The sequence below is a fragment of the Physella acuta genome, unplaced genomic scaffold (assembly GCF_028476545.2).
Source record: "Physella acuta isolate Inbredline_101_S28 unplaced genomic scaffold, ASM2847654v3 ptg000305l, whole genome shotgun sequence".
NCBI lineage: Eukaryota > Metazoa > Mollusca > Gastropoda > Physidae > Physella > Physella acuta.
This window is the reverse complement of record NW_026731824.1, coordinates 248,257-269,757: the sequence shown is the minus strand read 5'-3', so window position 1 is coordinate 269,757 and position 21,501 is coordinate 248,257. Positions and strand designations below refer to the sequence as shown.

Below are 21,501 nucleotides of genomic sequence, written 5' to 3'. Positions count from 1 at the left end.
TGGAATACCCAAAAAATTATATCTATCACACAGAAACTATATAAAGACTTTACCAGTCAGGTAATACACAAGGGAAAACTAACAAAACCATTCACAGTGACGACGGGTGTAAGACAGGGATGTATGCTATTGCCAATGATATTCTTGATGGTAATCGACTGGATCATGCTGAAAACCACAAAACGACACAGGAATCCAGTGGAGTTTCACAAAAAGGCTGGAGGATCTTGATTTTGCCGATGACATCTGCCTACTATCTCACAAGCATCAACATACGCAAGCCAAACTAGATCGGCTATCTGAAGAAGCCTCCAAAGTTGGACTAAAAATCAATAAAAATAAAACAGAGGTCATCAGAATCAATAACATCCAGGACCTGCCCATACAGCTAAATGGAGAAGATTTACGTGAAACGAACACATTCACATATCTGGGAAGCGTGATCAATAAGGACGGGGGAGCAGACGAGGACATAAAATGCCGTATCAACAAGGCCTTCAACTCACTGCGCCAAATGTGGAGGTGCACGGCCCTGTCATTCCGGAGCAAAACACAAATGCCAAGGCAGTGCTGCTCTATGGCTCAGAGACTTGGAGGGTCACGAAGACAAATACTGATAAGCTACAGACATTCGTAAACAAATGCTTACAACATATACTAAAAATAAAATGGCCAGACAATGTATCAAACAAACACATGTGGCAAATTGTAAAACAACAGCCAATAGAGAGAGATAGCAAGGCTCGTAAATGGCGATTGATCGGACACACGTTAAGAAAAGAAAAAGAAAACATCGCAAACATGCTATGGACTGGAAACCATCTGGGAAAAAGGAGAGTGGGCCGGCCAAGGAAGACATAGAGAAGAACGGTTGAAGAAGAGGCGAAAGCAGCTGGGCTTACATGGACACAAATAGAGGGAGCAGCCCAAAACCGAGTCCGCTGGAAATGCGTGGTTGCAGCCCTATGCTCCTCAGGGGCCACAAAAGAATTATGATGATGACCCGTTATCATTAGATAACTGTGGGTTTCGGGGGTCATCTATAAATGACATAACGTCTGTCACTTATCATCACAAAATAACCAGACCCCACATACAAAAAGACGTTTTTCTCTTTTATAAAGACCGATTTCGGCTGAGCATAGGTCTGACCACACTATCCCTTCATATGCTGACGTCACAGGTGACCGACCTAACTCTACGTCACCTGCCCATTGTCCCTCCAAGTCTCAGACAACATGTTTTTATCATTTAAAAAAACTATTCCGGCCGAACATGGATCTGACCACACTATCCCCTCATACGCTGAGAACACAGAAACAGGTGAACTCTACTTCATCTGCCATGTATCCCGCCAAATTCCGATAGTCAACTGTATCATTCACATCAAACAAAATTTACATTGACATGATGTGTCTCGCACCCAAGCCATCCGCATGGTAACTTAATAGGCTAACATCTTAGCTATCTAGGATCGTAGGTAAGGGATGTTTTTACTGATATATTTTACGTTTATTCTGCGGAAGAAACTTGATTTACGCGAATAGGTCCTAGTATTAGATCTATTTCAAAATACATTTTATCCCAAATTGTCCAATTCCATAGCTAAACAAACAAAGATTTATAGAAAATAAGGAAGGTCTGTAATAGTTTAGTATAGAAACTCATTATTACCAAGATCTCTTGATAGAGTGGTTTGCTTATGTCGAGTTTTCTCGTAGTTCTAGATCTAGGACCTAGATAGATAAATCACTTGTTTTCTTTAATTAAAATAGATTAATAAAGAAACTAAATAATTTATTGTGATTTTATAAGGGTTTTTAATTTAACTAATTAATTTTCGTTTGACCTAAGTTCTAGATCTATTACTTTCTTCGACAGCTGATCTTTAGATTCTAGATTCTAATACTAGAGAAATGGATTGTATACTTAAATAAAAAGGGCTGTTAAAAATTGATATTAGTGTTGGAACGTAATACAAATAGCAAACGTGCGTATCGTTAAAGCTACACCCGACAGAAAATTAGCTTTACAACGCGTTAACCTTTTGAATGGGCACCAAACTCTTAGATGGAAGCCGCTTTTATTGTTATAAAAAGTAAACAAATCATGTGACGTCACTATAAGTAAAGTCGTAGTTCTGAAATTTTATAATTAGTGTGGTCAATCTACCAATGAATAAATCAATACATTTATTAACGTCTTTAAATTAATTTTTGAATAACAGTTTGTTTAAAAAAGAAAACTGTTCTCTACCTAATTACGTATTGTACAGTTCTACACATATTCTCTCCTGTACCAAACGGGAAAGAAAATTCAAATATGAATCCAAACTTGAGTTTTAGTAGTATATAGATAGATAGATATTATACTGATTAAAAAATCACCAAGAAAATTAATTTGGGGTCGCCGTACGAGATCTAAGTGCTGGTAGCCAAATGTACATGGTGTAAGTATCATAGATATTTTAAAAAAATAAGCCCCTGTTTATAACATAATTTACAATGGTCATGCTCATTGTCATGATCGTGGTCGTGGTCGTGGTTGTGGTGTGGTCGTGGTCATGGTCATGGTCATGGTCATGGTCATGGTCATGGTCATGGTCATGGTCATGGTCATGGTCATGGTCATGGTCATGGTCATGGTCATGGTCATGGTCATGGTCATGGTCATGGTCATGGTCATGGTCATGGTCATGGTCATGGTCATGGTCATGGTCATGGTCATGGTCATGGTCATGGTCATGGTCATGGTCATGGTCATGGTCATGGTCATGGTCATGGTCATTTTAAAAACATTATATACATTGCTGTTTCAAACCTAGGGGCAGCAACCCTAGTAAATTTATTAATTGAAACTATTTACAATTTGTTTCCCTTTGATCATTATAGTCTATATCTGTAACGTATTTGTTTCGTTTACATCAGCCATGGATGAAGTATTAACTATTAGTCATTATTTCACACCTATTTCAAAACAGTTTAGTTTATATTTTAAAGGAATTTTTCTTTTCCTTTGTTTTCTTTTGTGTACAGTCAAAGAACTGAGGAAATTAAAAGTTCATATTCTTGACGCAGTTTCTGCGCTTTATATTTTTAATATAACAATGACTCTAAAAATTATATATTTTAAATAATCAGTCTAGTTCACTTAAAACGCGTTTAATGAGATGCCCTAATTTTCCCGTAAGAATGAGAGTAAATATTTTGTCAAGTACAATTTCAGAGTACGTATCAGCTCCGACGACCCGAAATCACACAACAGTACGTGATATATATGCTGGTAGCCAAATGTTCATGGTGTAAGTATCCTCAATATTTAAAAAAAAATAAGCCCCTTTTATAACATAATTTACAATGGTCATGCTCATTATCATGATCGTGGTCGGAGGTCGTGGCCGTGGTCGTGGTCGTGGTCGTGGTAATGGTCATGGTCATGGTCATGGTCATGGTCATGGTCATGGTCATGGTCAAGGTCATGGTCATGGTCATGGTCATGGTCATGGTCATGGTCATGATCATTGTCATGGTCATGGTCATGGTCATGGTCATGGTCATGGTCATGGTCATGGTCATGGTCGTGGTCATGGTCATGGTCAAGATCATGGTCATGGTCATCGTCATGGTCATGGTCAAGGTCAAGGTCATGGTCATGGTCATGGTCATGGTCATGGTCATGGTCATGGTCATGGTCATGGTCATGGTCATGGTCATGGTCATGGTCATGGTCATGGTCATGGTCATGGTCATGGTCATGGTCATGGTCATGGTCATGGTCATGGTCATGGTCATGGTCATGGTCATGGTCATGGTCATGGTCATGGTCATGGTCATGGTCATGGTCATGGTCATGGTCATGGTCATGGTCATGGTCATGGTGGTCATGGTGGTCATGGTGGTCATGGTGGTGATGGTCATGGTTATGGTCATGGTTATGGTTATGGTCATGGTCATGGTCATGGTCATGGTCATGGTCATGGTCATGGTCATGGTCATGGTCATGGTCATGGTCATGGTCATGGTCATGGTCATGGTCATGGTCATGGTCATGGTCATGGTCATGGTCATGGTCATGGTCATGGTCATGGTCATGGTCATGGTCATGGTCATGGTCATGGTTATGGTCATGGTCATGGTCATGGTCATGGTCATTTTAAAAACATTATATACATTGCTGTTTCAAACCTAGGGGCAGCAACCCTAGTAAATTTATTAATTGAAACTATTTACAATTTGTTTCCCTTTGATCATTATAGTCTATATCTGTAACGTATTTGTTTCGTTTACATCAGCCATGGATGAAGTATTAACTATTAGTCATTATTTCACACCTATTTCAAAACAGTTTAGTTTATATTTTAAAGGAATTTTTCTTTTCCTTTGTTTTCTTTTGTGTACAGTCAAAGAACTGAGGAAATTAAAAGTTCATATTCTTGACGCAGTTTCTTCGCTTTATATTTTTAATATAACAATGACTCTAAAAATTATATATTTTAAATAATCAGTCTAGTTCACTTAAAACGCGTTTAATGAGATGCCCTAATTTTCCCGTAAGAATGAGAGTAAATATTTTGTCAAGTACAATTTCAGAGTACGTATCAGCTCCGACGACCCGAAATCACACAACAGTACGTGATATATATGCTGGTAGCCAAATGTTCATGGTGTAAGTATCCTCAATATTTAAAAAAAATAAGCCCCTTTTATAACATAATTTACAATGGTCATGCTCATTATCATGATCGTGGTCGGAGGTCGTGGCCGTGGTCGTGGTCGTGGTCGTGGTCGTGGTCATGGTAATGGTCATGGTCATGGTCATGGTCATGGTCATGGTCATGGTCAAGGTCATGGTCATGGTCATGGTCATGGTCATGGTCATGGTCATGGTCATGGTCATGGTCATGATCATTGTCATGGTCATGGTCATGGTCATGGTCATGGTCATGGTCGTGGTCATGGTCATGGTCAAGGTCATGGTCATGGTCATGGTCATCGTCATTGTCATGGTCAAGGTCATGGTCATGGTCATGGTCATGGTCATGGTCATGGTCATGGTCATGGTCATGGTCATGGTCATGGTCATGGTCATGGTCATGGTCATGGTCATGGTCATGGTCATGGTCATGGTCATGGTCATGGTCATGGTGGTCATGGTGGTCATGGTGGTCATGGTGTTCATGGTGGTCATGGTCATGGTCATGGTCATGGTCATGGTCATGGTCATGGTCATGGTCATGGTCATCGTCATGGTCATGGTCATGGTCATGGTCATGGTCATGGTCATGGTCATGGTCATGGTCATGGTCATGGTCATGGTCATGGTCATGGTCATGGTCATGGTCATGGTCATGGTCATGGTCATGGTCATGGTCATGGTCATGGTCATGGTCATGGTCATGGTCATGGTCATGGTCATGGTCATGGTCATGGTCATGGTCATGGTCATGGTCATGGTCATGGTCATGGTCATGGTCATGGTCATGGTCATGGTCATGGTCATGGTCATCTTCATGGTGATCTTCATGGTCATGGTCATGGTCATGGTCATGGTTATCTTCATGGTCATGGTCATTTTAAAAACATTATATACATTGCTGTTTCAAACCTAGGGGCAGCAACCCTAGTAAATTTATTAATTGACGCAGTTTCTTCGCTTTATATTTTTAATATAGCAAGAACCTATAAAAACTATATCTTTTAAATAATCAGTCTAGTTCACTTTAAACGCGTTAATGAGATGCCTCTAATTTTCCCGTAAGAATGAGAGTAAATATTTGTCAAGTACAATCTCATAGTACCTATCAGTTCCGATGACCCGAAATCGCTCAACCTAACTGAATTAGTGCTCAAGATATCTTGTTTACAGACACACACATAGGATCAGGATAGGAAAACTAGACTTTTCCGGCTCTGAAATGCTATAAAACGTCACAATTTGTCAAAATCTCGATTTAAATCTTTGAACGATTACATTACTTTCTTTATAATCAGTGGCGTACGAGAGAAAGTGTTTAGCTATTGACAAAATATATAAGTTTATTATTCTTACATGCCTCATGGTAGACCCTAAATACGATTTCACAAATTTAAGTTTTGAAAAACTCCTTACGTAGCTACACTACGACTTACACTAACGCTCATTGTTAAAAATGTGCAGACTGCTATGGTTAAGCCATCCATTTCAAAATGTTAGAAGGTTACCAATCGATAGCTTTTTTGTTAATTATTTCCTCAAAACTTGACGAATACTTCGGAATTCGTAAAACAAATTTTCTGCACAAATTTCGTCATAATGTTATAAGAGATTCTTGCATGCTGCAAAAATCTCATCGTTTTCAATAAATAAAAACGTTGTATTAATGTGTTGCAGCTGATAAGATCTTCGTTTATTTTCTGAGTGCAAACGAGCGATGATTTCTAGTTGTTCACGATGAATTCCTTGTAACCAAGTTAATCCAATATCGCTCGATTCCTCTCCAGGTATTTGCGTTTTCGTCAAATACGATGTTCTGTATTGCTTTTGTTGATGAAACAAAACTTCACAGCAGTTGTATGGGCCTTTTCAACTATATTGTTTCTTCTTGTTCAGTTTCTTCCAGACATCTACCCCCTCCCCCCTGAACAAAATGGAAATTATATTAAAAAAAAAACATACTTTTACCAGTGTCCACGCCCCCCCCCTTTGGAAAATATCCGCCCCCTCCCCCCTCCCCCCGAAAATATCAAGTGTAACCCCGGAGAAAAAAGTCTGGAAGAAACACTGTCCGAGAGCCTTCATTTTTGCTGCGCTAATATACAATCCTAATTCTTGTGCTTTTGCGTGTTGTAATGGGTTGCGCTTGTTTTTAAGAGAATCTATGATGCTTGATCTAATATACATGTTCCCCGCCCCTTAAAAAGTGCCAACCGAGCCCCCCCCCACCCCCTGTTGGTGCGACAGTGTATATGAAAAAGTAATTAGCATCTCCCTATACTACCCTATACAAGTACAACTGCAATTTTACATTTTTTTTATAAAAGATCTACTTTTGAGTTTCATGAATACTAATCATTTATTTAACCGTCGGATACATTTCGTCGAAACTGTTTGCAAGTCTCATCGTATAAATTTTTTCATTAAATCTTTCTATTATATCAACACTTTTACTATTAAAGAACAGTGTTAAAAGTAACTTCATCATCCTTTGTGGCCCCTGGGGAAAAAGGGCTGCAACCACACATCTCCAGCAATACCCAATTTACAGGAAAATAGACAGTATACTCAGAAAATGCACACTAAACTCAATAATGATTGGCATTGTTTGTAACGTTTTAGCTTTGTTTGTTATTTTATTATATTAACCCTTAAATGCATACCGCTACAGATCTGCAACGTACCAGTTACCTTCCCATAAAATATATAGCCTAAACATGTTTGATTCTATGCATCGCGTTTTTTTATTGCTACAATGTTAACTTACAACTTGGACATGTCTAAGTGACCTAGATTTGTTTTTGAAACTTTTGAATACTAAAAAGGGTACGACCTTTTAGACCTTGTAAAATTCTTACTAGTAATTATTTCTAAAAGTTGTTGTGACAAAAGTTTTAATATATACCGAAATATAAGCAGTTTAAATTTGATTGCTATAGGGGCATAAATAAAAAAGCCTTAGTATTATTAAAAGTACCGACAAATTAAAAATGGCGGAGGTTTTATGGGTTTCCATGACAACCAAAATTGTTTTCGACCCTATTTTTTGTTATCTAATACTTACTTTTATATGCCAAATATGATAAAAGTATTCAAAAGGCTTTAGATCTTAAACTGTAAAAAATAGAAAAAACCATAGCATATCCCCTTAAGAAATCAAAGGTGAATCAAGGTGAAGAATAATATGAAGTAGATTCTCTTGGTTATCCGGAGTATCTTCCTGGATCTCCAGGACCAGAGTGGACCCTCTATCTCCAAGACCAGTGTGGACCCTGGATCTCCTGGACCAGTGTGGACCCTAGATCTCCTGGACCAGTGTGGACCCTAGATATTCTGAACCAGTGTGGACCCTAGATATTCTGGACCAGTGTGGACCCTGGACCTCTAGGACCAGTGTGGACCCTGGATCTCCTGGACCAGTGTGGACCCTGGATCTCCTGGACCAGTGTGGACCCTGGATCTCCTGGACCAGTGCGGACCCTGGATCTCCTGGACCAGTGTGGACACTGGATCTCCTGGATCAGTGTAACCCTGGATCTCCGGGACCAGAGTGGATACTGGATATCCTGGACCAGTGTGGACCCTGGATCTCTTGGACCTGTGTGGACCGTAGATCTTCTGTACCAGTGTGGACACTAAGTCTCGTGGAATAGTGCAATGACAGGTGCAAATTCACATCAAGCTCAAACAGTTTGCCACAAGTGCAACATATATCTTTGTTGTAACAAGATCAACAACTGTCTTAAAAAGTATCACCTTACTACATAATGTTGCAGACATGCAACAATTCGTTTTTTAATTAAAGAACACGTTTAAACTACAATTATTTTTTACTTGACTATACTCTTTATATACCCATCAAAACAATATAAAAATATTTTTCAAGCATTTTTAAAAAGTCATGCATTTAAGGGCTAAATATTTTAAAGCAGTGACGAGAAAAGGCATAATCAACGTTTAAATAACAAGCTTGTATGTAATTACACACTAAAATGGAGAAAAAAAATATTTTTCTATTTACCTCAAGCAGACTCTGCCGAATATGAAGCCCCTGCCTAGCCGGCAAATGTAAAAAAAATTATTGGGAACTTTCTCTTATACAAGTATTGATAGAATAAAATCAATGAACAAATCCTTCAAAAACATTCTTTTATATACAAGTCACAAATGTTACGTAATATTAGTACTTAAAATTAACATAAATTACAAATATAATATTTTTTCAACCCAACTTTTCAATTTTATTAAATTAATTAAAATATTCTTAAATATCATTGGCAAATATATGATAATATCGTGTTGACGGTTTCTCTAGTAAGTTCGATTGGGGGATGGAACTTTGCATTTTCTATCGAAACCGTCATATCCCAACCGTCCAGGTAAAGCACCTTATGTTCCAGACCTCTAAACCTGTCCTTGATGACGTCAACAAACCTGGGGGCCAGCGTGTCCCCGCCCACGGCGTGATTAGCGCTCCAGTCAACCGTGGTAATGTGGGGTCCACGTACCACACACAGGACATTGGGGTTTCGCTTCAGTAGTCTTTCTACCGCCTCTCGTAGGGCTTTCATTCTCAGATACAGTACACTCATATGAGCAGGTATGTAATGCAGGTAGTAGTGAACGAATACAATGTGTTTACCTGTGCTGGTGATGTTGTCTATAACATCAGGCACGCTGCCTATATGGTGAGCTCGCATCAAATTTGCAAACTGCGGTTTCTCGTGCGACATGGCATTGATTTTAAATCCAAGATTTTTTATTTGACACCTTGATGATCTCGGCCAACCACCGGAGGTATCATTGCAGCCTGTGATGTTCAGAAAACCTGTGTAAGTTCTGTTCCCGTTGGAGTCGCCGATGATCCAGACAGTCGTGTTCTGTAAACATTGTTGAGCCCATTCTCTGGTCACGTCCTGTTTTTGTTTACAGACAAGCGAGTTCCATACAAGTCCCGGCGACCAGAACCCCTTGGGTCTAGACATGTTCCATGTTGCTGTTGTGTTCGACTTGTAGCAGAGAGGAAGATTTAATGGATTCCCTTTATAAGAAATACGTCAGGCAGTAATTTTATAAATTCAAATAACAATGTAATTAAAAATAACACACGCAAAAGTAGCGTATAAAATTAGTTTAGAAGTCATGACTGCTGGCAAGATTTTGTATTTCAATATTGAACTAGCAAGGACGGGGTAGACAGTAGAACGTAGACAGTTAACCCGAAAAACTAGAATAAGAAACCCGTTTCAAGTTAGAAGAAGGTCCATGAGTCCACTCAGTTCTTATGGGTAGGAACTCACGTTAGGAAAAGTAAATGCAGCTGTATTTACCTGTTGATAGAGTTAAAATCTTCAAATTGTGTTTAAGTAACGTCCTTGGTGCGTACCTAAATAGAATATAGAAATAAGTTTAAATTAAATTTTATTCCATGTGTATTCAGTTATAAATAAAATAACTTTGAATTAATTTCAAATATAAGTAGGCTTACAGCGTGAAGAAAACTGCTTCTGAAAAATAGGCGATGTAAAAAAGAACATTTGCAAAAGACTGTTAGGGAAACACAATGTTATTTTAATGCATTCATAATGCATTTTAAGTTATGCGTTAGGTATCTAGAAAGCATTTGCAAAGCAAAGAGACAAAACTACCTACTTAAGATTTTGTTTCATAAACGCGAACAATAGTGAAGTACAAAACTTATTACAATTAAATTTAACATAATTTAGGTTTTACCCAGTTGAGTTTCTGATAAGATCGTTTTCAGCTTCAGTTACGTCTAAAGGCAATGGCAAATAAAGTGTTCCTGTGTCTACCCAATCATCGCAAGTTAATCTGTTGAAAGAAACCTAAACAAATATGAGAGCGTACGTATAAATATAAGTGAATATGGGTTTTCGTCAGGATTTGCCTTCCTTATAGAAATGCATTGCACGCCTATTGTTAATATTATTACATAAATATTACAATATTAGATTTAAAGATTGTACAAGTTTATATTACATACAGGATCTGCAAGATTAAGCTAAATTTACAGATAGTAGGCCCTAAATACACTTTATTAAACGTGTTTTTTTTTTCAGACATCACTCAAAATAGTGATCTTTTTTTTTAAATTGAAAAGAATAAGTGAAAACACAATTATTTGAGATGCAAGTGCCTGTTTTGAAATTGTATTCTGTTTGAATTCTAGTTTTCTAATAAATGAAGAAATCGGTTCGGTTTTTGTGACATTTTGCTTCAAATAAAAGATCCCTTACTACAAAAAAAAAAAAACTTTAATAAATCAATTCTGTATCCCTAATTTTATGTAATAAGTGAATAATTTTTACTTAGCTGTATACCCAATATAAAAGGAGTCAGTTGTGTAGGCAGGGGTGGGATTAGAGGGTGTTACCACCCCCCCCCATGAATCCGTCTTTAAAGAAAATTTACTGTCATACTACAACTGTTACTTATTTAAATCTATTTCTCAATCTGTATGTATGTATAATTGAATATGTATGTCATCTAAAAACTGATGCTGTGTTCACTCTGAGTTGGTTCAACCCCCCCCCACCTCACCACTTAAAACGGGACAGGCCTTAATTGACCTAAAGTGACCGGACAGTGGTGAATGAAGTTGACCCCCTCCCCTAACCCACCCTGAACTGAACTGTTAAGTACATATGGGAAAACGCGTAATGATATACCAAAGTACCATGCCGCCAGAACAATAGCTTTTTAAACAGGTAAAACTCTGTCAATATTGTTTTTTGCAATTATACATTATCATTAAGTTATAAAATGATCTTTAAAGAACACAAAATACAGTAGCTAATTAAAAAATAAATGATCTGAACTGCCAGACCAATATATTATTTTTATGTAGGCTATTCAGAATGTTCCACCAATTAGAATTAGACTTTTCTATTTAATTGAAAAGTGTGATTATTTACCAACTCGGATTTAAAAAAAAACTTTCATTATGCTGTAATATATTAGCATTTATGATATATACAATTCTGATTGTAGACAATATATTTTTTTAAAAACGATTAGTTTTTAGCGGCTTTATTAAATACTAAAGTAATTATTGATCTGTTGTGACATTTACAATTAAATTTGTAGAAATATACATATTTATATTAAGAGAGTGCTTAATTCAGTTTTGCATTTTTGTCACTGTGGCTCTATGTGTGTTTGTAAATACTATAACTTGATTACCGTTTCAGTTAGTTAGACTATATTTAATATAAAATAAAATACTCCAATTTGTATTTTAAATAAACTTTTGAGCAATTAGCATCAATCAAATTACATGACATCGGAATATGTTTAAATAACGGCGACGAGTCGATAAAAGAATCTTTTTACCTGGGATTTATCGGACGGCCACAGTAGAACATGTTCTGGTGTTGGTATGTGATGTTGCACACACATGGACGTCCAGGAACATTCGGTGTTGACCAACATACAGTTACCTAAATATACAATGCATGTTTAGACTCGCTAGAACCCTATAGCATTCGTGTGGGGCAAGTAGCAATCGTAAGTTCTCTGTAACAATCTCCACCATGAATTGAATTTTAAAATGCTCCCAACCTAAGTCTCGTCCCAATGAGTGTTGTAAAAGAAGTCTGTTTTTTTATGTCATTGTATTAATTAATATTTTCTGAAATCATAAGAAGTATGGTGTCTTCCACTACTATTCCGCACTGTTATACGCGTAATATCTTTTTCATTTGGTGCACAATTGTTTTTAGTCATGCAACTTTATGTTATTACTAATTTTAAAGCACTGAAACAAAATGCATAAAATAACACGCTTTTATGTAATAATACACTAAAAGAGAGAAATAATTTATTTTATTGAGATATATAAATATACACAACTATTTAAATAACTATAAAGAAAAGCGTGGGTCTCATCTTCCTAAATATTGGTAAAGATATCCAATAGATAATCAGTGTATTATTACATTTAAAGAGAATAATTTATTTTCTCTTTTTAGTGCATTATTACATACACGCTTATTATTATCACATTGTTAAGGACTTTTTTTCTCAAAATGTCTTCTTATAAATGACTTCTTAAGCACCTTTTGCCTTTCTGTAACAAAAACTTTTAGTAAAAGTAATGTTATGTATTATGTTTTTTTTAATATGTACATAATGCTGTATAGTTTGCTAATTAAAAGACTACTCTAAAAAAACTTGTAATACTTCTTTCATGTCTTCATTGGCAAACGTCGCCCTTGTCATCCTGGAGACACCTAAATGGATCTGGTGCACCGCCACACGAAGAAATTCTCTTGGATACGACAACGCGATATACAACTGAAAATTTTGAAATTTTTATCGTAAAACAATTTAAATTTATATTAAAAAATATCTTTTGATTTGTATGGTAAAGGCGAGAGCAAAGTGTGTAGTGGCGGATTTACTAAGTAGCTCGGCCTCATTGGGACGAGACGGGGGGGGAGGAGGAGGGGCGGGGATACAGTTTATGGACCCAGAATTCTACCATAAATAAGCTCTGAAAATGTGTGTTCATTAACTTATTCAGCTTCTTGTTAGTATTTTTGTAAAAAACAATTACTACAGCAATTATTCTTCATAACATTCATCAGTATACGAACTGTTGTGTGAAAAAAAGGGAAACGTTCAAATTAATCGCTTGCGGTATTGATCTTCAAGAGCCTATTAGTTGTAGTCTAACAGGCGCTTAATTAGGATACGAACAGCACCATAGCATTAATTTAAATATTGAAAAAGGGGCCTATAACATTACCATAAATGAAAAATTAAAAGAGCCCATAGCACTCTTCTAAACGATCGTTTAAATGGTGAAATAAAGCCCCAAAAATCTTTTATTATAGTCGAAATTGGTCCATAACACTTTTTTACATTGAAGAAGTTGTGTGCCAAAAAAACGTCTATAATTAGTCAAAGAGGGGATTAATTAATAAAAAAAGTTTGTGAAGGATTGTTGGGGAAACTGTCTTAAAAATAAAATAAAAAAAGGTTGAAACACTTTTCACTGTTGAAAGGCAGCTGCTAGAGAAATCGCTAGTATTTAATCTTGTTATTTCCCATGTTATTATTTAATGTAATATATAAACATCGTAAATAAGAAATTATTTCAAACATGTATTGCCCGTATTTCAATTTTAGGCGAGTATGAAATGAGTTACAAAAAAAAAAGAATACAAAAATAAATGTTTTGATTCACCAATTTTTCTAAATGAATAATATCAGGCCTTCTATAAGCTTTGTACTTATTTTTTTGTAATTTGATACACTTTGCATTGAAATTGGATAAATTACTAAATTAGGAGACTGGCATATATATATATATATATATATATATATATATATATATATATATATATATATATATATATATATATATATATATATATTGTGGGAGCATTCTTTCTAGGTCAGCCACTTTGAAGTTTGTATAAAGCTGGTATACATACACTAGAGTTCCCTGGCCAAAGACAACGTATTGTAAACGAGTAACTTCCGTTCTTTAAATCTGTGACGTCACCAGAAGATGCGTACCCCTGGACGTCAGCGCTCTTGACCCACACCCGCACCTCGTCGTCACCCCGTGTCCTCCTGCGTCCATACCCGTCCACAAGATCCACCCGCCCACGTAGATATCCAAACATCTTACACGTCACCGTCCCATTGTGTACATTCTCCATTACAACTTTAGATAAACTTTTATCCGGTAGAGTTTTATAATCAAACAAGGGCGGGTAACTCAGAAGATGTTTTTCCCAGTCGAATACGTACTGTCCCCTTGAAAGGAATGGCGTAAACGGCATACGCCCCTCTTTGTTCAAGTCTTCCCATGCCGTGGCATTCATAGCGTTACAGTGTGGTTCTGTAGGATCACACGTATTGTTACAGCTGTCCGTAGTTCGTGCTCTGTGCTGGGCGAATGCCTGGTACACAGAAATTGGTCTTTTATCCCAAAAAGTTGGCGTTAAAGCCATTTCGTAGTGAATGTCTGCTGTACTGTGTGTTGGAACTGGAAGAACAACTACATCAACGGTTTGAGTATTCTGAATGCTTGTCACATTTGCTCTGTATTGAAGGGGTTGTACTATACTAAACACTGCAGATGGTGGTCCCATAATACTGTTAGGACAGAGATAAAGAACGAGTTTTAAATGTTCTTAATTTTGTAGAATATAAAGTTAGCAATAAAGATAAAAACTTCAATCCTCTTAAATCGTAAAAACAACATCTATTTTAAATATCTTTGCATTCTTGAACTAGTGGTTGCCAGTTACGTGCATACCCATAAAAAATGCATTGAGAAAAAATTGTCAGTCTTCACACCAAAGTTGTTGAATAGTTGTGTCTAAACAAACAAATTCAAACATACCAACTACATGTGATTGGTAATGAAGTAGACTACACAATTATTTATTTAGTAGCAACTAAAATACAAATATATCTGTATAGACCATTGTACGTTAGAAACGGATCATTTTCATTTTAAAAACTGATAATAGTCGAAAATAATATCCATGAACTATATTTTAAAACCCTTTATCTACTGACGGTACTTATAAGTACCACATAAATTAAGCGCCTGTATTATTTTAAATTTAAGACGAATTAAAAATTATTGATGCAATTAATAGTATCATATATCCTAGGTTACCGGTAAGTGGAGGGATCGATGTTTTTTAAAAACTTTTAGTGTGGCGCCATTTTTAATCTGTTGCTGTATCGGTAGTTCACAATCGTTCTATACAGATCTCATACGTGTTCCTGATTTCCCTTAGTTTAACCTTATTCTTTAAGTTTTCAACCCCAATTTTTTTTATTGGAATCTTCAATAGTCAGGTAAACGTGTCGAGTCGTTAAAACTCATGGTTGCTAAACCGAAAAGTCTCGAGTTCGAACCCTCGGGCAGATGATGCTCGTTAGCTGGGGACAGCCACTCTTCTAGGAGAGACAGCTCCAAAATTAAACAACTGCTGCCTTGTAGTTTGTTCTTGGTTGGACAAAGGCTATGGAAGCAAATCCAAAAAGAAAAGCAGGCAGAAATCGAGGTCAATGGCCTCAATGGCGCATAACCAGTTGACACGTAACGCTTAATTGTGTTGGAGGCGTGGTCGAGTCGGCAAAAAGCTCATGGTTGATAAATTCGTACAAAATCTCTAGTTCAAACACACTGGCAGATAAACCTCGATCCCCTTCAACACTAATAATTAAGAACGAAGAAGAAGAATAAGAGGTAAATGTGTTTAACTTCTAGTTATAAAATTTCAATCATGTTGTCTTTGTATTAGATCAATGTTTGCACAAGGACTTGTAAGTACCGTCAGGGAAAGCGGTAATTTTTTTTTAGGATTTGTTGGAAATGGCAGATTTTGGATGTGGAGTGACATAAATATTATTTTGATAATTACTTATCGATGTGTACTTAAAAATGATATTTATACATTCATAAGAAGGGAAGCTTATGATTTACCTAAGAAATATTGTAATTTTAATACAGATTTCTAGTAGTAATAGAGTAACAAGGTAATAAAAGTAGCAGTTGCAGGCTAGTAAGATTTGTTAGTTATATTTAATGCTAAAAACTGTCTTGCCTACAATAACTAGCATGTACATAATGCATACCTGTAGACTAGTAATAGTCCATTCAGCTGCATATAATACAGATCGTTGTGTACATTTTAATCGGTAAACATAAAACAGTAAGCCACTAAGCTTAGTCTAAACACATTGATATCACATCTATTTATGAACTTTTCACTGTAGTTTAGGTCTGTCATAACATTATAGTAGGCCACAATCATAATAGTCATTACTAGTTTTCAGAATATTTGTTTATGCGGCTGATTGTATTAATTATTGGAAGCTTCCAGCAAAAGCAGATTCAGTCCAGCAACTGTTGCCAGACCAGAAAAGAATGTGTCACTAAGGAATAAGGGAGTAGGTCATAACGGCACATTTAGTTGTGTTTGGCACAATCAGAACAACGTGTAACATGTGTTCCAATGGAAAATCTAGTAAGAATTGTACTCAAAATACTTTTCTGCTGTGTTTATGTGTGAAAATTACAAAAAAGGATTGTTATAATGATTACCATGTTGTTAGTTATTAAATTGTATCGTTTGTTCCTGTATTATAATTTTTTTTTTTTTTTTTTGGAAAAAAATGTCCTACATTCCTGACAGTACTTGTAAGTACCAATATATGTTAGGGACATTAAAAATTAACGAAACTAAACTTTCTTCGACATATGCTTTAAGTGTACCAAAAGTAATATGATAACACATTTTTAACAAAAAATTTCATTCGGAACCTAATTCAGTAAATAAAAGGTAGCGTATAATACAATTCGGAAAAGAAAGCAAAATCAGAATATACTTACGACAAATAGCTTGCTATTACTAAGAACATGCAGATTAAAGCTGAAGCTGGTATATAAATCTTTTTAGTTGCTTCTAATATACTTTTCATTTTGTTTTTATTTTACAGTGGGTTTAAAACGAAGAAGTTGTGAAAGGGTAAAAAAGCACAAACAGGTAAAATTATTTTCAAGTGACACAGAAATCCAGGTTCGATTTAGAACTACTGCATCAAAACCGGTTTAAAATAAAGTTAGTCAAGCTTGGGTAAACGAGAAAAGCAGAAAGAGAGTAGGCGGCGCTTGGGATAATGACACTGCTGTCAATCTCCATGCCACTTTAAACTCTTCTTTGTTTACACGTTTATTTTTGTTTTGCTTAAATATGTGTTCTTACTAGAGATCATAAAATAGACTATTAAAATACACATTTATGTGAAAACATCATTACGTTTACAAAAAAGACGTATATATTGTAATTTAGAAAAACACACCTTAAATTTCAGAATACATTATTTACTTCTTTATTTTACAACAAACATGGCTTCCATGGAAAATTAGACCGTGTTGCACATTTCAAGTACACACATGATTTCGGCAACACTAAGTGCACATTTTTTTTTATTAGGTCCCAACACTCTTATCAATTTTCGATAATATAAGCTTGACAGTTCGTCTAGTTAGAGAATACAATGAATTTTTCTAGATCCATAGGTAAAACAGTAGACCCAACAAAAATTAATTAGTATATATATATATATATATATATATATATATATATTGCGCCCCGGTCCTTCCCATGTTCGCTATGGCGCCTACGTTCGTTTAAGTGAGCGCACAAGACCAAGAATAAGTTTGGGTACCAAAGTCGTTTACTAAGTTGAATCAGGCGGTTCCGCTGGCGCCTCAGCATGGTGCGATTTGGCGCCACGGGCTAGACTGTGAGCACTTTGCGGCGCCTCGACAGTGTGCAATGTGGCTTCCCGGGTTTCCGTTACCGTTCTGGCAACTACGTTCGTTTTAAACAGTGCAATAGAATAGAGATGGAATATTATAATCGTTACAAAATATAATCAGGGGCGTCCAGGGGCTTCCCGGAAGGGTGTAATTTGGCGCCCCGGGAGGTAGTGATTGGTGCCTCAGAGTATCCTGTGAGCAGTGGAATGCATACATTCATTTTAAAGAGTGCGTCACCCGGTGCCCAGGCAGGTTGTGATTTGGTGCATTACAGTATTGACAGAGTGGCTCACACAAGTTATGATTAAAGCTACCGAACCATGGGCCGTAGGCCTACGCGGCGCTGCTGCGGTAATGTAACCGGGGGCTCCACACACCGCTCCACTACGTCCATGCCACCCGGCGGTCGCCGTAGTGTGTTCTATAGGGTGTTCTATTACGAAGAGTGATTAAGGTACACGATAGCCGCTTTTATTCCACATGCCATGGGGTGTGCTTGGCAGTAATGTGGGCAAACCTGTGCCTCGACTAATATTCAATAAATATAGCTCAGACATTGTTCACATTTAAAAAAAAAACAACCTTTAGAAAACAAGATCACACGTCTAAGAATATATGATTGGTAACGCATTGACGAAACCCTCATAAAATATTACGTCAGAATTTCTTTTGAGACGGGCGCGCTATTAATATATATATATATATATATATATATATATATATATATATATATATATATATATATATATATATATATATATATATATATTCTTTTCTCGACTCGGCCAATCCTAATATACCTGCAAACGCCTCTGACAAGTATATAAAAACTTCAGCCATAAAGAAAAATGAAGGCGATTTAGAAGAACGTATGTGTGTATAATTATTTATCCACTAGAAATCTATACATATAAATTTAGTGTTCATTTTTTGTTTAGGGCGTCAGTGCAGAGGCGTAGCAAGGAAGTGGGGGAGGGGGGCGAAAAGGGGTGGGAATATTGAAAAGCTGATTTTATGCTGCAGTTTTTAATTATAAACAGTCTAAGTTAAGAAATTTAATAGCTACAAGCCTTTACATACTGATTTAACTGTTTTCTACCTTGATTGGGTAAATGTACACCCTTAAGAAACAGTGAACGGCATAAACCGCATTCCAGCTTTTCCTTGAAGGAGGGTGGGGGTGTTTTGGGAGTTTTTTCTCCTTCTAAAATCAGAAGAATTTACAATAGATTGGTGAGTTGATATACTTTACCATTTATAAAAGAAAACATTGACTTAAAGCGTGTTGTATGATTTTAAATGTACCGATAAGCCAAACCAAAAGTAGTTAGAAGCAAAAAACAAGTTTAAAAACATAAAAAATAATTGAGATTCTTTATAAACCATTTTAGTCGTCTTTCAATAGGCCTATTTGATATAAATCTTTGCGTTTTAGCTTAACATCTTATATATAAAGCTCAATTCTGTATGTAAAAAATAAATATGTTTGTCGTTGACATACTTGGATGGATTAAAGTGTTAGATAATAAAAGTCCTTATGGTCTAAATTTATGAGTAAAAAAATTAATATTGAAAGTTTTGGGAAATAATTTTCATTTATCAAACTGAAAGTAATAATTTTGGGCATGTTCATTAAACACAAGTTTAAAAAAAATATCATCTTTAACAAAAATTCTAATTATGTCTTTATTTAGTCCTATAGCACTTACTTCCCTTTGATAAATTAGGAAAACACAATTACTTACCTTTATAAAACCATCGCATTAGTGGAAAAGAATTTAGTTTTTATTACTTTGTTTTGGTGTTGTGAAAAAAATAATTACATAATTAGCGGGGATTGATCAAGTGCAAATGTTGTAGGTATTTTACGGATAAGCTTGGAGTATTATAATTGTTCATTAAATTGAAACAGGCGCGTTCGTTTAAGTGAGTGCAAAAGACTATGAATAAGTTGGGGCACTATAGTCGTTCATTAAGCTAAAATAGGTGATTCCGCCCCGGGCGTTTATGTTCGCGTTAGTGGTTGCGTTTTGATTTGGTTCGTTTTTGTTCTTTCTTTTTTCGTTTTTGTTTGTGTTTTTTTCTTTGGGTTTGTATTTGTGTTTTTGGTTGGTTTTGCGTTTGGATTTGGTTTGTTTTCGTTTGCTTGTTCGTTGTTTTTTTGTGTGTTGGTATTGGTGTTTGTGGTTGTGGTTGGGTTTGTTATTAGGTTTTTGTTTTCGTTTGTATTTGTAATTGTGTTAGCGTTATGTTTGCGTTTTGTTGTTTTGGTTTTGGTTGGTTGTGGTTTGGGTGGGCAATGCCGGGTTTATGATGATTACTAAACACACAGGTAATGGTCTTTAACAGAAAGGTTTTTCACAGAAGCCAGAGCAGGGCCTGGCCGGGACGGCTAGTATCATCTAATTCCAGAATACAAGGAATGTATCTATAGCTTCCGATAAACTAGACAAGCCTGAGGTAGATTCTAGTTCTAGCTCTATCCTTTAGAAATAGAACTTAGGCCAATAATGAGTTTTTATACAAAAATATTTTAGGCTTTAATTATTTTATATAAATCTTTGTTTGTTTAGCAATGGAGTTGGCTAAATTATGTTATAATTTTATTTGAAATAATATTTCCGTAACTCAGAAAAATATTATAGAAATAAATCTATGTTTTAAAAAATAAAAACTTGTACGCTGAGGCGTGACTTCATTTTATGGCGTGAATGATAAAGTTGCCTTTCGGAACTTAGCGGAACACGAGGCAGGTGAAGTAGAGTTCACCTGTTTCCGTGACTTCAGTATATGAAAGAATAGTGCGCTCAGACCCATACTCAGCTAAAATCGTTTTTTTAAGACAAAAACATGTTATCTGGGGTGTGACGTCTTTTTAAATGTGGGGTCTGGCTTTTTGTGACGATGTGTGACAGTAAGTTGGGGAGGGGAAAGATAAAAATAGTCAAATAAACGTGACGTCTTTTATGGGTGATCCCCGAAACCTACAGTTATCCAAAGATAACGGGTAGTCTAGTGTTTTCACCAAAATTAAGCCCTGACGGCTTTTTTTTAGGTTTGCACACATTTAAAATGTCTTTAGACTGCTGTACTTTTTCCCTAACCTTTATAGGCCTACTTCGTTTCAAGCCACATTACTACAAACTATTCAAATAGGTTCGTTCCACTTCGTCTATTTATTCGTGTTTTTCAAACAGTTGAGTGTGCTGGGAAATTTCGCTACGAAATGTGTTGTGTTTATTATATAAAATGTGCATATTAGGGTGGGCTGTGTTGGTCGTGTTTTGTGTGTTGGGATGTGTTGATTAAGGTGGTTAACCAATTGAGTCGGTTAAGGTGTTAAGTGCAAGATAATATGTGTGGGGTAGTTTGGGGCTCGGGTGTCAATTGGCGTGTGGATCGTTGGTGCGGGGGCGTTATGCATCGTGTCTCTCGGACTTAGTGTTGTGAGTTATTTCTCGCTGTTTTTCGAATCCCTACATTGTCTC

General features: G+C 36.2%; 1 protein-coding gene across 1 annotated transcript; it reads right to left on the bottom strand.

The window, feature by feature from the left end:
- Positions 1-8,963: 8,963 nt before the first annotated feature.
- Positions 8,964-14,819, bottom strand: LOC131939958 (NXPE family member 2-like). Its single transcript, XM_059298486.1, has 5 exons — positions 14,154-14,819; positions 12,895-13,008; positions 10,426-10,538; positions 10,023-10,078; positions 8,964-9,733 (listed from the first exon to the last, which is right to left on the bottom strand). Exons 1-5 carry the CDS (start codon positions 14,817-14,819, stop codon positions 8,964-8,966), a joined length of 1,719 nt encoding a protein of 572 aa, XP_059154469.1.
- Between the last annotated feature and the right edge of the window lie 6,682 nt (positions 14,820-21,501).

What these genes read in the sequence shown, in the direction of transcription:
- LOC131939958 (XM_059298486.1), bottom strand. Translation starts at nt 14,819, where the DNA reads ATGGGACCACCATCTGCAGTGTTTAGTATAGTACAACCCCTTCAATAC. An exon ending in TTTGGCCAGGGAACTCTAGT is followed by an intron (nt 13,009 to 14,153) that starts GTATGTATACCA and finishes CAAAATTTTCAG; the next exon opens with TTGTATATCGCGTTGTCGTA. An exon ending in CCAATGAAGACATGAAAGAA is followed by an intron (nt 10,539 to 12,894) that starts GTATTACAAGTT and finishes ATATTTGTTTAG; the next exon opens with GTTTCTTTCAACAGATTAAC.